This window comes from Alosa alosa, chromosome 12, assembly GCF_017589495.1.
Source record: "Alosa alosa isolate M-15738 ecotype Scorff River chromosome 12, AALO_Geno_1.1, whole genome shotgun sequence".
Lineage (NCBI taxonomy): Eukaryota > Metazoa > Chordata > Actinopteri > Clupeiformes > Clupeidae > Alosa > Alosa alosa.
In genome coordinates, this window is record NC_063200.1 from 19,930,555 (window position 1) to 19,942,606 (window position 12,052).

Below are 12,052 nucleotides of genomic sequence, written 5' to 3' on the forward strand. Positions count from 1 at the left end.
TGAAGGTTAGACAGCTGTTTGGAGTGCCCTTGTACGTCCATGGAACAAAAGAGTGATGTCTAAAACACAGCCAATGTTGTGCTGTGTTGACCTTTTGCGATTGACAAAACACTTTATATCCTTTCTGGCACAAACTCTACCTGTAGACTATAAGGCTGAGCAGCCTGAACTGCAGGCTTACAATACTGCCCCAGTCAGCGTAGAGATGGGTGAACTATGTGGCAGGGTGAAAATAAGGCCTGATTTATTTTTACGTTCTCACAATTCTCCTGTCTCAACACACACACACACACACACACACACACACACAGACCATCACCACCACTACTTCTCTGGCTTCAGCATTAAGTTCTTTCCTTTGCTGGACAGGAGACTGACAGTCCAATCCACCCCAAGCCAACTCCATAAACAAGGCTTGCGTAAGAACAGTCAGCATTTGCATCTGTGGGAGAGGAAGAAGGGTCTCTTGAAGAGATCAAGGTCAAGATGACTTGCAAGACAAGTCATCCGCACCAACCATGATGGAAACATTTACACAGAATGGTGATAGTGGGAATATATTGCATAATATAATGTGTGCACCAGACATACTCATAGACATTACGACAGCAGAAGCCGTTTGGGTTACGCTTGCGTGTTCATGTGTTCATAACAGTGTCATATCACTCTTATGTCGATACTTTCAAGTAAAGTGTTACCGCAGTTTGTTTGGTTATTTGTTTGTTGGGTTAAGTAAAAAAAAACAATATGTATAAAGTCCTATTGTTCACATATTGCTATTGTTATAAGTGCTGAAGTCTTCATTTAAATTGTTCGTGTATGTGACACATAGTTGCACAAATCCTGCATACTATGGTCATACAAAATGTGTGTTTGTCTAAGTGGTGGTGGTGGTGGTGGGGGTGGGGGTGGGTGAAACCAGGGGCGGAAAATGGCTGTGATTATTTTTAACCTATTAGCTAGTCAGCAGCTGTTATAATTCTCTCAGTTCTGCGCCATCCTGTGTTTAACTGAGAGACGTGTCCGATTTTCTGCAGAACACCCTTTGCATTGTTTCAGGAAGTGTGTGTGTGTGTGTGTGTGTGTGTGTGTGTGTGTGTGTGTGTGTGTGTATGTGTGTGTGGGTTGGGGGTTGTTGAGGGGGAAGGTAGTGGTCGGCACGTGCGCCTGCTGCCTGGACGCATTATGTCCACGCAGGAAACGTTAACCCCTTCCTGAGCCGACCCATATGGTTCTGCAAGAATCGGAGACGATAGAGTCTGCAGTGTTGGACATTCATTCCACTCACACTATGAATACGTCTAAAATCAACCGACTGGGCACTCAGAATAAATAATAGAATTTATGAATCTTACAGGAACTTTTGTCCAAAGCGACAGTGTAGGTTGGATCTTACTGTGTAAACTCTGTTAAGATGCATGGTCTGTATGCTTGAACCCTTGGGATTCAAACTCTTTGGTTTTAGACTTATTATTGTTCTAATTGGTCAATCAATAGACGCTTAGTAGATTGAAGGAGATGTAGATTCTTCATGTTTTAACTGAAGACAGATTAGGTTTGGTCAGGCTATTTGGAGGCTGTAAAGTGAGAGAAATGAGAGAGATAGTCCAGAGAGGAGAGATGTTCCAAATAGGGACGAGTGCGGCCGCTTGTGTGGACCTCCGCTCCTCCGGGTTGTGAGCTTCCCATGGCAGGACACAGGAGCAGCACAGCCCCCCACATAAGAGTGAACTAACGCTTAACAAGAACAAGCTGTGGGTAAATACCCCCAGTCCTCTCTCTCTCTTTCTCTCTCACTCTCTTTCTCTCTCCTTCTCCTTCCCTCTCGCTCTCCCTCATTTCTATCTCTCTCTCCCTCTCTCACACTCTTTCTCTCACTCTCTCTCCCTCCCTCCCTCTCTCTCTCTCCTTCATTCCCATTCCCCCCTTCCCTGTGAGGAAGCAAAGAATAGGAGCTGGGAGGAGAAGAGGAAAAGAAGAAGAAAAATCTGTGCCTGTGTGTGTGTGTGTGTGTGTGTGTGTGTGTGTGTGTGTGTGCGTGCGTGCGTGCGTGCGTGCGTGCGTGCGTGCGTGCGTGCGTGCGTGCGTGCGCGTGCGTGCGTGCGTGCGCGTGCGTGCGTGCGTGTGTGTGTGCGCGTGTGTGTGTGTGTGTGTGTGTGTGTGTGTGTGTGTGTGTGTGTGTGTGTGTGTGTGTGTGTGTGTGTGTGTGTGTGTGTGCGTGTGTGTGTGTGAGAGAGAGAGGGGGGGTGGGGGCGTGTTGCCTGAAACTCCTGAAACTCCTCTCTTCATTTTTTCTCCTTTACCGGTCAGCAGCCCCCTCCTTCCATCCAACTCCCATCCAGCTGCGGGAGCAGAGCAGGACTGGACTAAACTGCACAAAGGAGAGGAGAGGCGAGCAGAGAGGAGGGCTTGAAAAGTCTTCAGACGTCGTCTCTCTCAAATCGTCTGACTCAACTTTTCCCTCCATCTACACAAAGCCAGGGAATTACCCTTCTTCTGAGGTGAGTAAGTCAGTGGGAACCTCTCGCTCTCTGTCAGGCCTGGTTAATTTCATAACTTTCCTATATATTAAACATCCAATGAAGATCATCTTTAAAGAAATGATTGTGTCAGTTATGGTATTGTAGTCTTTTGTGAACCTTTCTCTTTAGTAAAGTCAGGGGACAGCTCACCATAGTTCCTCTGTGCAGCCTAGAGACATTCCATACTCCAGACTAGGACGGTTTATGTTGGCAAACCAGAGAGCATGGCATGGCTATGGCGTGCCAGACTATTCTTGCAGACTTCTTGCAAAAGTTATTATGATGAAACACATTTTATTTCTGTTCAGGACCTTTTTGTTCTGTTCTATGAAAAAGAGGGAACACTCTGAGGGGAAGGGATAAGCTAATTAGTAAAACCTGGTAGGTCATTGTTGGCAAGATTATCCTTTGACACTTCTGTGTAATGTGATTACTGTTGAGTTATGAGTGTAGATATTCAAGAGACACAAGGCGAGGTGGACAGTGTCTGATACAAACAGAAAGAGAAACGCAGACAGAATTAAACAAAGAAGGTTTGAGACAGAGAAGAAAAATCTGTGCATGTGCCTGTGTGTGTGCCTGTGCCTGTGCTTTTTGTGTGTGTGTGTGTGTGTGTGTGTGTGTGTGTGTGGAATGACAGCTTGAGCACAGATGAGCAGCACTGAATCAGAGAGCATGTTAGAAGCCAAGCCACATAGCTGGGACTGGGAAAGAAGGTGAATCCATGTCAGTTAAAGTCCACTAATCTCTGCCAGGAGTAACATCGCAGCCTCATCTCATACCCTAGATCCAGCTGGAGCTCATAATGTGAGACATGAAATTTTCAGGAGTTTGACCGAGTTGAGACCATTTTTTACTGCGTGTTCTCACCATGTACACACTGTGGGTCCAACCGCTCATTTAGTGAGACTGTTTATGGTATTGGTGAGAGAGCAGTCACCTATTTTTTTTTAATCCCATGACGCTTGGCTGCACTAACTGCCTGACTGATTTCTCTGAGCCAAATACCAAAGTAACTATTTCCAATAAATCACAACTGTTACAACAGTTCTACTATAAGTAACATAGTTATATAATTTTGTTGTTTCAAAAGAGCAATTCAGTCTATCGAAAGAAAAACTGGAACAAGGAGCAGTGAAATACATATAATATACGGAGATAGTGACCATAAATCCATTTCTCCCCCCACAGCTCCTCATAAGTACACCATGCACTTCTCCACGGTCCTCTGCTGGGTCAGTTTGACCATCACATTATACTGCAGCTGCCAGATTGAGGCCACCCCTCTGGCCTTCAACATCTCAGCAGAAGGCAGCGGCGAAACGGACGAGATTGAAATGATCCCCACGTCGGCCCGTGGTGCCCGCATCCCACCTCTGGCCGCCCCCACAGTCGGAGCAGCGCTAGACAAGACCCAGGTTGAGCCCTTCCACATGGGCCAGGTGGTGGACTTCCTCCGGGAGAACCTCTTCCCCATCCTGGTCATCTCCTCATTGCTAGTCCTAGTGCTGGTTATCATCAGCTGTGCGTCCATCCTCAGCCACAAGCGCAAGGTGAGCGCCTACTACCCCTGCTCCTTCCCCAGCAAGATGTACGTGGACCAGAGTGACAAGTCCGGCGGCGCTAAGATCTTCAGCGAGGTCCCGGAGAAGGAGGCCACCGGCGGTCAACAGGGGGAGCCGGCGAGGGACTCGGCCAGGCGGCTGCAGGAAGACATCCTGATGATCACCAAGAACCTCCGCAGCCCCTCCAAAGGCGTGCGAAGTGACAAGGAGGCCAAGGGGGGGTCCGCACCAAAGCTGGACGAAGCTGACAAAAGCACCAAAAATGAGGACGCAACCCAAGTAGCTGCCTCAAGCCCATCGGGACAAGAGACCAATCCGAGCCAACCAGCGAGTGTCGCACCTCAGAAGGAGGAAGAGGACGATGACGTCAATCAGCCCCCAGCTCTTTCACCCGAAACTCACACAGGAAAACTTAAAGGCTTGGAGGAGGAAGGGCTTCCTAAAGAGGGTGACACTTCACCTGGACCGCAAAGCTCCGAGGGCCCACAGGAAACGGAGGAGACACAGGAAACTGACTCTCCAGCCACAGCTCTCCTTGCTGGAGAGAAAACAGCATTCTAAAGCAACAAAAACAGACTCTGTTTACTATCTACAGGGAAATGAGCGAGGCAGGCCTCCATGGGCAGTGAGAAAACATGGACTTTGCGTCGAGGCGGGCGTAATCCTCCAGCATTTTGAGGGGGGGAAATGTAAATCCTATTCTACAAAGTGTGCTGCAAGTATGGGTCAGCAAAGGTAAAGCAGTGTGTCAGAGTAAGAAGGAATCAAGCCAAGCTGATGAAAGTAAAATTAAAAACACAGACTTTAACTTTGACACACAGACTTTGACTTTGTACATTAAAAAAATGAATAAAATAACTGACATCTCACAACAAAATGTGAGGAAGACCTTGTTATCTTTCACATTGTATGGTGATATTACAAATGTGGCTTAAAGTGGGGGTGGGTAAAGATTGTGAGGGATAAGATAACTTCCATTTTTGTCGTCAGTTAGTGTTTCTAGTGGAAAAAAAACACCCACATACTTAAGTGCAAAGGGGCCAGACCAAGGGTGATGAGGCTGTTTGTGTGTGTGTGTGTGTGTGTGGGTGGAGTGTCTCCAGGTCTGACTGTTCACCGCCTCTGGCCCTTGTGAGGATCTTGTCATATCATAAATCAGGAGCACGGCAGTCAGAATGGCACACAAGCAGAGCACCTAATTAGGTCATGCCTGATTCCCAATCCAAAACAGAAATGAAAGCAGATATGATGTGGGGAGACCAGACCTAGCACAGGACAGACTGAGTGATCCCAGCTATCCCTATGTCACAAATGTCATACAATTTAGTATAGCCATCTGCTGTATCTCTGCATTGCTTGCTTTCAACGCACCATGAACGGGTACAGACAGGGCTGCTTGGATTCTTCAGTTAGCTCTTGCTGACTATATCTGTTATGAAGCATTCTTCATTAGGGGGTGCAAAGTAGAATATTCTACATTAATGAGGACCAGGTGACCCCAACCAGATTCTACATGTGAGCCTTAAAACCTGAAACTTGCCATAAACTGAGCTCTGCTTTTGCAAAGAACATTTAAGAGGATTTGTTCAGAACACAATCATATTCACTGAGCGAGCCTGTGTCCACCATCATAGCCTATATTTGCCATCTCTTGTTTTTTTTGTTCACTTTCTATTTATCCTTCTATTTAAGCCTGTTCAGAAGGTACTGCCAATGATTACTATATTTCAAACAAATAAAAGTTTTGGACAACAAAAGATGCATCCTTCTCCTCCTTTGATGTGGAATAGTAAGGTCACTGTTTGTTAACTGACTTTCATCCCCCACACCTCCACAGTGAGTATTGGCCTAATAAAATGTGTAATTTATTCTTTAGACAGCCAAATGTTTATCCTATCTCTAAACATCTCCATTAAAGGATGAGAACGCCGGCTGCTTGGAGACTGAGTTCCTGTCGCAGGATGGGGCTCAAGGCCCAAACACAGCAGTGGGTCCTCTGCGATGACGCTGCGCTGTTCACATTCAAAGCCTTTCACATCTGGCCCTATGAGGTTCCCTCTCAAAGGCAAAAAAAAATGCACCGTTTCTCAACAATAACAGACTTGTTTGGAGTCTCTGCTTTTTTTACAATGAGAATGGGGAGGTGGATAGGGATCTTTTCGAAATTCTTGGTGCAGCTTTTGATTTTCTTAGCATTTAGTTAACATTATAAGTAGCAAAACTATCTTTCAGCCTGCACCTCAGTTTGTTCTTTGAGAGATGTATAGTGTTAGAATACACAGTGGACAAACTATGCAAAAAACGAAATTATTTTATTATCTATGTGAAGATATTTATGATTATGACAGCATTGCTTTATCTTACATTGTGTCATTAATAGGCCTAATGTGTGTCTCTTACTAATGCATTGGGAAAATGGATGAATGTTTTTATATATATACTGCTGCCATCTAGTGGACAATACCAGTCCACCTCATAGATTTCATCCACCCAAGTAAAGGTGAATTTTCTCTCCTTTAGCATTCAGCAAAATGTTTGCGACCTGTGTTTGCAAGTAGAGTGGTGTTGCTTGTCATTACAGTTCTTCTCGATTGCTTTGACCTGCTTAAAGAAACTGGGATCCACTTGGTCTTCATTAACACCTTCTCTGCACAGCAGAATTCACCTCTGGCAAATGTGTTCACACCTTTTCATTGGGTTCACACATTTCTCACACCCTTTTGCAAAACAGTTTACACATGTCATTCAAAGACCCCAAACTTTATTGGTTTCCCTGTGCTAAACAAAAGGAAAACATCTTTTTTTTACAGAGAGATTCCTTGCATAAGTCTGAATCTCGGATACACCTGTGTGAAACTGCTTTGCACAATTCTTCAAACAGCAATCATTCATTATCCATAAGTATAGTATATATACTCTTTTGATCCCGTGAGGGAAATTTGGTCTCTGCATTTATCCCAATCTGTGAATTAGTGAAACACACTCAGCACACAGTGAGCACACAGTGAGGAGAAGCACACACTAATCCCGGTGCAGTGAGCTGCCTGCAACAACAGCGGCGGAGCCAGTGAGGGGTTAGGTGCCTTGCTCAACGGCACTTCAGCCGTGCCTACTGGTTGGGGTTCGAACCGGCAACCCTCCGGTTACAAGTCCGAAGCGCTAACCAGTACAGCCACGGCTGCCCCACGAGATGCCATGTCTGTTCTGTGTTGCTATTTGCAAGTATGGATCTAAGAGAAATTACTGTGGAGAAAACAGTACAAAAGGTGTGAACTGTAGGTCTATTTTGATGAAAAATGACAAGTTGTAGTTCAATGAAAGTTGTCTTGTCTAGGTGCCTACTATAGGTCTTCCATGTCAATACATCTTGGGAGGAATGATTACCATTATTTTTTATTCAATAAATTTTGTCTTTTCAGTTTTTTTCTGATACCAGAAAAATGAGAAAGAAATGGAACAGACAGACATAGCAAAAGGCTAATTTTGAGAACTACATTTTGCATTTTGTTATCCAGTGTGTAATGATTTACTGAAATCAAACAGTGATTTGATGACAGGATGTGTTGTTTGAAGGCAATGCATGTTAAGTGATTTGAGAGAGTAACAGCCTTTTGCAAGCAAAATGTGTCATTTTGGCCAGAGCGCTTTTGTTCAGACATGGGTGTTAACGGTTTTGAAAACTTGATGTCAGAGTTGACACAAGCATCAACGCGATCGAGAAAAACTGTAAATGAACATAATGTTTATGCCCAATGATTAAATGAACATTAGTGTGTACAGGACAGTATAACAGCATTGCATAGTGCATTATGTGTAATACAGATTAAGAGTCCATTATCTTCATTTATAACTATAATTGATATCAGAACGCAATCCAATGATATACACATTTTACTTTATTGTCCATAATATCAGGCTGTCACAATCAGGGAGCAAATACACGAAGTTCACAATATACAATGTAATCCACCTCAATATCCTCCAGCACTTAATACTGAGAGCTCAATTCCAATTCCCGCTCATTTAGACTCCTTGAGCCATCTGCCAGGAGTACCACACAGCGCCACTTAATGGCTGAAACCACACTCCACACACACCCACAACATAATCAAGACACAGACCTCCCACACAAAACTCGGCACTGAACTGATACCCTCTTTACGATCTCCTCTGCAAGAAAATAAGGCTCAACTTTTTTTTGTACCCATCGCAACCTGACGGTGAATTGCTTTCATTTGTGCGTTTAATAGACAGGCTACGGTGACAAAGGGCTGAAGAGTACTGGTTTGCACTGTATGTGGTCTCTGCCTGGGTAAGAAGACTGCGCTACAGACGTAGTAAGTTGGTGCTGCAGGGTGAGACACAGAGAGAGGGTGGGCGAAAGACCATAATCCCTAATATAACCGCTGCTCCACTTAGTTGCTGGCACTGGCAGCCTTCTCCTCGTCGCTCTGCTTGAGCCGGTAGTCCGCAAGAGCGGCTTTGATGGCATCCTCTGCCAGCACTGAGGAACCAGGGAGAAGGAGAAGAATTAGCTCAGCCAAAAATAACCAGGAACATCTTATACACAGAGAGCACAAGGGGATGGAATCTGGCATCTGGAGATGGCATCTGATTTAACAATTCATACATTTATGATGTTATTGAAACACGTAAATCTGAATCATCCCGGTACTGATTCAATGGGAGTTTTCTAGGAAATGCTTTTTATATAATATCTTTATTCATTTAGTAGAAATCAGTAAAGCTTTACTTGAAACTGCCTTCATCATTATTAATCAACTAAGTAAGTGACTGTGCAGTTGTGGTGTTGAATTAAAATTGGCACGTACTGGAGCAGTGAAGTTTCACTGGGGGAAGACTAAGCTCTTTGGCAATGTCAGTGTTCTTGATCTTCAGAGCTTCATCAACCTGCAAGTCAAAAAAGGGCACACAAAGACTTTTTTTAGTGTTGGCAGGAGAAAGAGCAAACTGAAACTCTCGCTGGGAACTCACATCAACAGGAAATGACAGAAGTAGAAATACATTTTGTACTAAAAACAAGAACTCAAAAAGAACCCCTAAACAGGACAGTGGAAGCGTCACAAGACTCACAGATTTGCCCTTCACCCACTCCGTTGCTAGGGAACTGGAGGCAATAGCTGATCCACACCCAAAGGTCTTGAAGCGAGCATCAATAATCTTCCCCTTATCATCCACTTCAATCTGTTAAACACATATTAAACAAATTTTACCTTTACCATCATCACCTGCAAGGTAGTCCTAACTAGGCAATAGCACAGATCAGTTTATCAGGTACTAGAGATGTAAGACTGATAAATCTAAAAAATAGAAGAGGGCATTTTAGTAAGAACAATTACCATGCACAATGTTGGTATGATTAACAAAAATATTCAAATTTACACATACAAATGAAATGTACACCTTATTTTAATGTTACCTCATTATATTTCTTATTATAATGTCATTTTAGATTAAAAACACTGGCTATACCAGTAAGTGTTAAGTAATAACTAGTTTACTTCAAAGAAATATTGGGTATTTATTACACCATACAGAGTAGACATTACATGACCTCAGTTTGATTAAATGATTTCATTTACTCTCAGCTGACATCCAAACCGGCTTACAGTCGAGCACACAACAAGTGCTTATGTTCTCTTGGTAACCCAACCTTCATTTTGTTTGTGTTGAAGCCCAGCGTTAACAAGCCAAACCACATTATTAATATAAGCCTCATTACGGTTAGTGAAAGGACAACTGGTCAGATCAGCGATGAGCAAGGCGGAGACTAGATGGAGACTAGATGGAGACGTACCTGAAGCTTCATCACATCACCGCAGGCTGGTGCACCGACCAGTCCTGTGCCCACATTCTTGTTATTCTTGTCCAGCGACCCCACATTACGAGGGTTCTCATAGTGGTCCACCACCTGAGGGCAAAAGTGAAAACAATTCAATATCACATGACTATGCCTATGTCATGGCCTAGCCTTTCCATTATGAAACCCAAAACAGGCATTGCAGTTGAGTTACGTAAGACAAATCAAAATAAACTGCTTAAGACAGCCCGGCACTATCCGCCATGTATTTGGGCGGGTACAATCCTACCCCCTTCTTCCTGACTGGGCCTGATTTAGAGATAATCTTGGTGCTGACTCACTCTCACCCATTCTTAATAGGAGATTACGACAACCTACAATATCTACTGCGTATATAGGCTAGTTTCCATTATCTGTAGGCAATCACTACATAATTGCTGTACAACACCTAAATAATAGGTGTACAACACCTGAATTATATAAACTACATGCCCAAACATCATTTCATGATAATGAGGACCTCAAAATGAACACCATAGGCTACCATACATTAGTGTCACTAACATTAACAAACCAAGGCACAGTCACTGACTGAGCAAACAGGTGAACAGAATGTTTACAGTAACGTTAGCCTACAGAAAACACATATATCTAAGGACACTTATTTTGCAACACATGGCGGTAAACGGAAAGGAAGATTCACCTGTGTTTTAGTTCCTAAAGCAGGTGTTATCAAGGGCAAAGTAATCCCCCGGCGACAACAGTTATATCAGCTAACGTTATCTAGTTAGCCGTGTCGCAGATGTCATTTTAAATATACCGACAAAAGCAGGCGCACTGTCTAACTTAGTGGGTTTGTTGATATCGCTAATATTTTCCTGACATAATAAAAACAACTGGGTCCTAGTTTTATTGACAAAACAGGTCCTGATCAACTTAGATAACTAGGTTAGCTAGCTACGTAGCATAACTAGCTTAGCTTCTAGCTGCTGCTACTACAAACACTGAAGTTACCAAACATCCCTAGACTGTTTGGCTGGGTTATTGGTGGTATAACAAGGTTTATATTTTCACAAGCTCACAATCTTTCACAATCTTACCTTCTTGTGGTAAGCAGACTGTACTCGTAGATCTGGAGTAGAAAGCCTCCTATTGAGCAGAACTAAAGGAGAGACACACTTCTTCACAACGTTCGCCATGTTCTTCAGTGAATGACGCACTGCTAAACTAGTTCTACAGGGGATGATGTAGCCATAGGGAAATAGCAAAGCACTAGCTGGCTAGTGACAACCTCGCTGCTGTAGCCTATCTGACACAGGGGGCGGAGCAAAAATGTTTTAGTTTGTTGTAACAACAACGAGGTGCATTGAACGCCACAAATAAAATGTAGCCTAAATTGTCTCATGGGAGATGGGAATTCTGCAAAAATTATGTCCGACTGAATTTCACCGAACAAGCCACAGTTCACCACATTTTAGCCCACACAAATGTCCGATTTATTTAAAAAAAAAAAAAAAAAAAATGGTTTTGCGCGACTTGGTGTCATTGTCCACAATAACAAGTGTTTAGGCTATAGCTTGATGCCTCTTTTTAAACACAGGCCACATTTTGAGTGGCAGTGACCACAAAGCACCCAAGCATGGGTCTGGGTGATATGCATTAGTTGTGCTGTAAGTCTCAATAGCAAACGCGCCACAGAGCGGTGCCAAATGGAAAGAAGAGAAGGGAAACACATTGCGTGCATTAGTGGAGAGCACGCTTGCCGAGTCACGTTGAGTTGCACATCCTACAAAACATGCCCAAACCTATTAGTCTTTAAAACAACATAGCATCAGTTTATTGAGGTGTACAGTATTGTTTGACATCAAGGCATGTGAATGATAATGTACACAAGGAAAACTGTAACAACAATGTATTATCATTATTATTATTATTACAGTTATTATTGTTTCAAGTCACCAAGGACACAGTACAATTAAAACCACATTTATAGGCCTATTCGAAGTGGCCTATGCTTGACTATCACCTGTCCATTTACCCAGGGTTGCCAACTTTGGGTGTTTGGCTGGAGTGAGATTTTGTGAAGTCATAGTGCGTGTGCGTTAATTTTTTCCCTAAACCTATTTTTAAAAATGTCTGTCCCC

General features: G+C 43.5%; 2 protein-coding genes across 2 annotated transcripts; one reads left to right on the plus strand and one right to left on the minus strand.

Moving 5' to 3' along the window:
* Nucleotides 1-2,306: 2,306 nt before the first annotated feature.
* On the plus strand, nt 2,307-5,838 carry tmem119b (transmembrane protein 119b). The gene is made up of 2 exons (XM_048259086.1): nt 2,307-2,501; nt 3,714-5,838. Exon 2 carries the CDS (start codon nt 3,731-3,733, stop codon nt 4,646-4,648), a length of 918 nt encoding a protein of 305 aa, XP_048115043.1. The 5' UTR covers nt 2,307-2,501; nt 3,714-3,730; the 3' UTR covers nt 4,649-5,838.
* A 2,127-nt stretch (nt 5,839-7,965) lies between these two features.
* On the minus strand, nt 7,966-11,166 carry iscub (iron-sulfur cluster assembly enzyme b). The gene is made up of 5 exons (XM_048258937.1): nt 11,009-11,166; nt 9,906-10,019; nt 9,182-9,292; nt 8,920-8,998; nt 7,966-8,591 (listed from the first exon to the last, which is right to left on the minus strand). Exons 1-5 carry the CDS (start codon nt 11,105-11,107, stop codon nt 8,503-8,505), a joined length of 492 nt encoding a protein of 163 aa, XP_048114894.1. The 5' UTR covers nt 11,108-11,166; the 3' UTR covers nt 7,966-8,502.
* Nucleotides 11,167-12,052: the final 886 nt, after the last annotated feature.

Coding starts and splice junctions, on each gene's coding strand:
- tmem119b (XM_048259086.1), top strand. CDS start 3,731: ATGCACTTCTCCACGGTCCTCTGCTGGGTCAGTTTGACCATCACATTA.
- iscub (XM_048258937.1), bottom strand. CDS start 11,107: ATGGCGAACGTTGTGAAGAAGTGTGTCTCTCCTTTAGTTCTGCTCAAT. Junction 9,293..9,905: donor GTGATGTGATGAAGCTTCAG/GTACGTCTCCAT, acceptor TGTGTTTAACAG/ATTGAAGTGGATGATAAGGG. Junction 8,592..8,919: donor AGTGAAACTTCACTGCTCCA/GTACGTGCCAAT, acceptor CTGGTTCCTCAG/TGCTGGCAGAGGATGCCATC.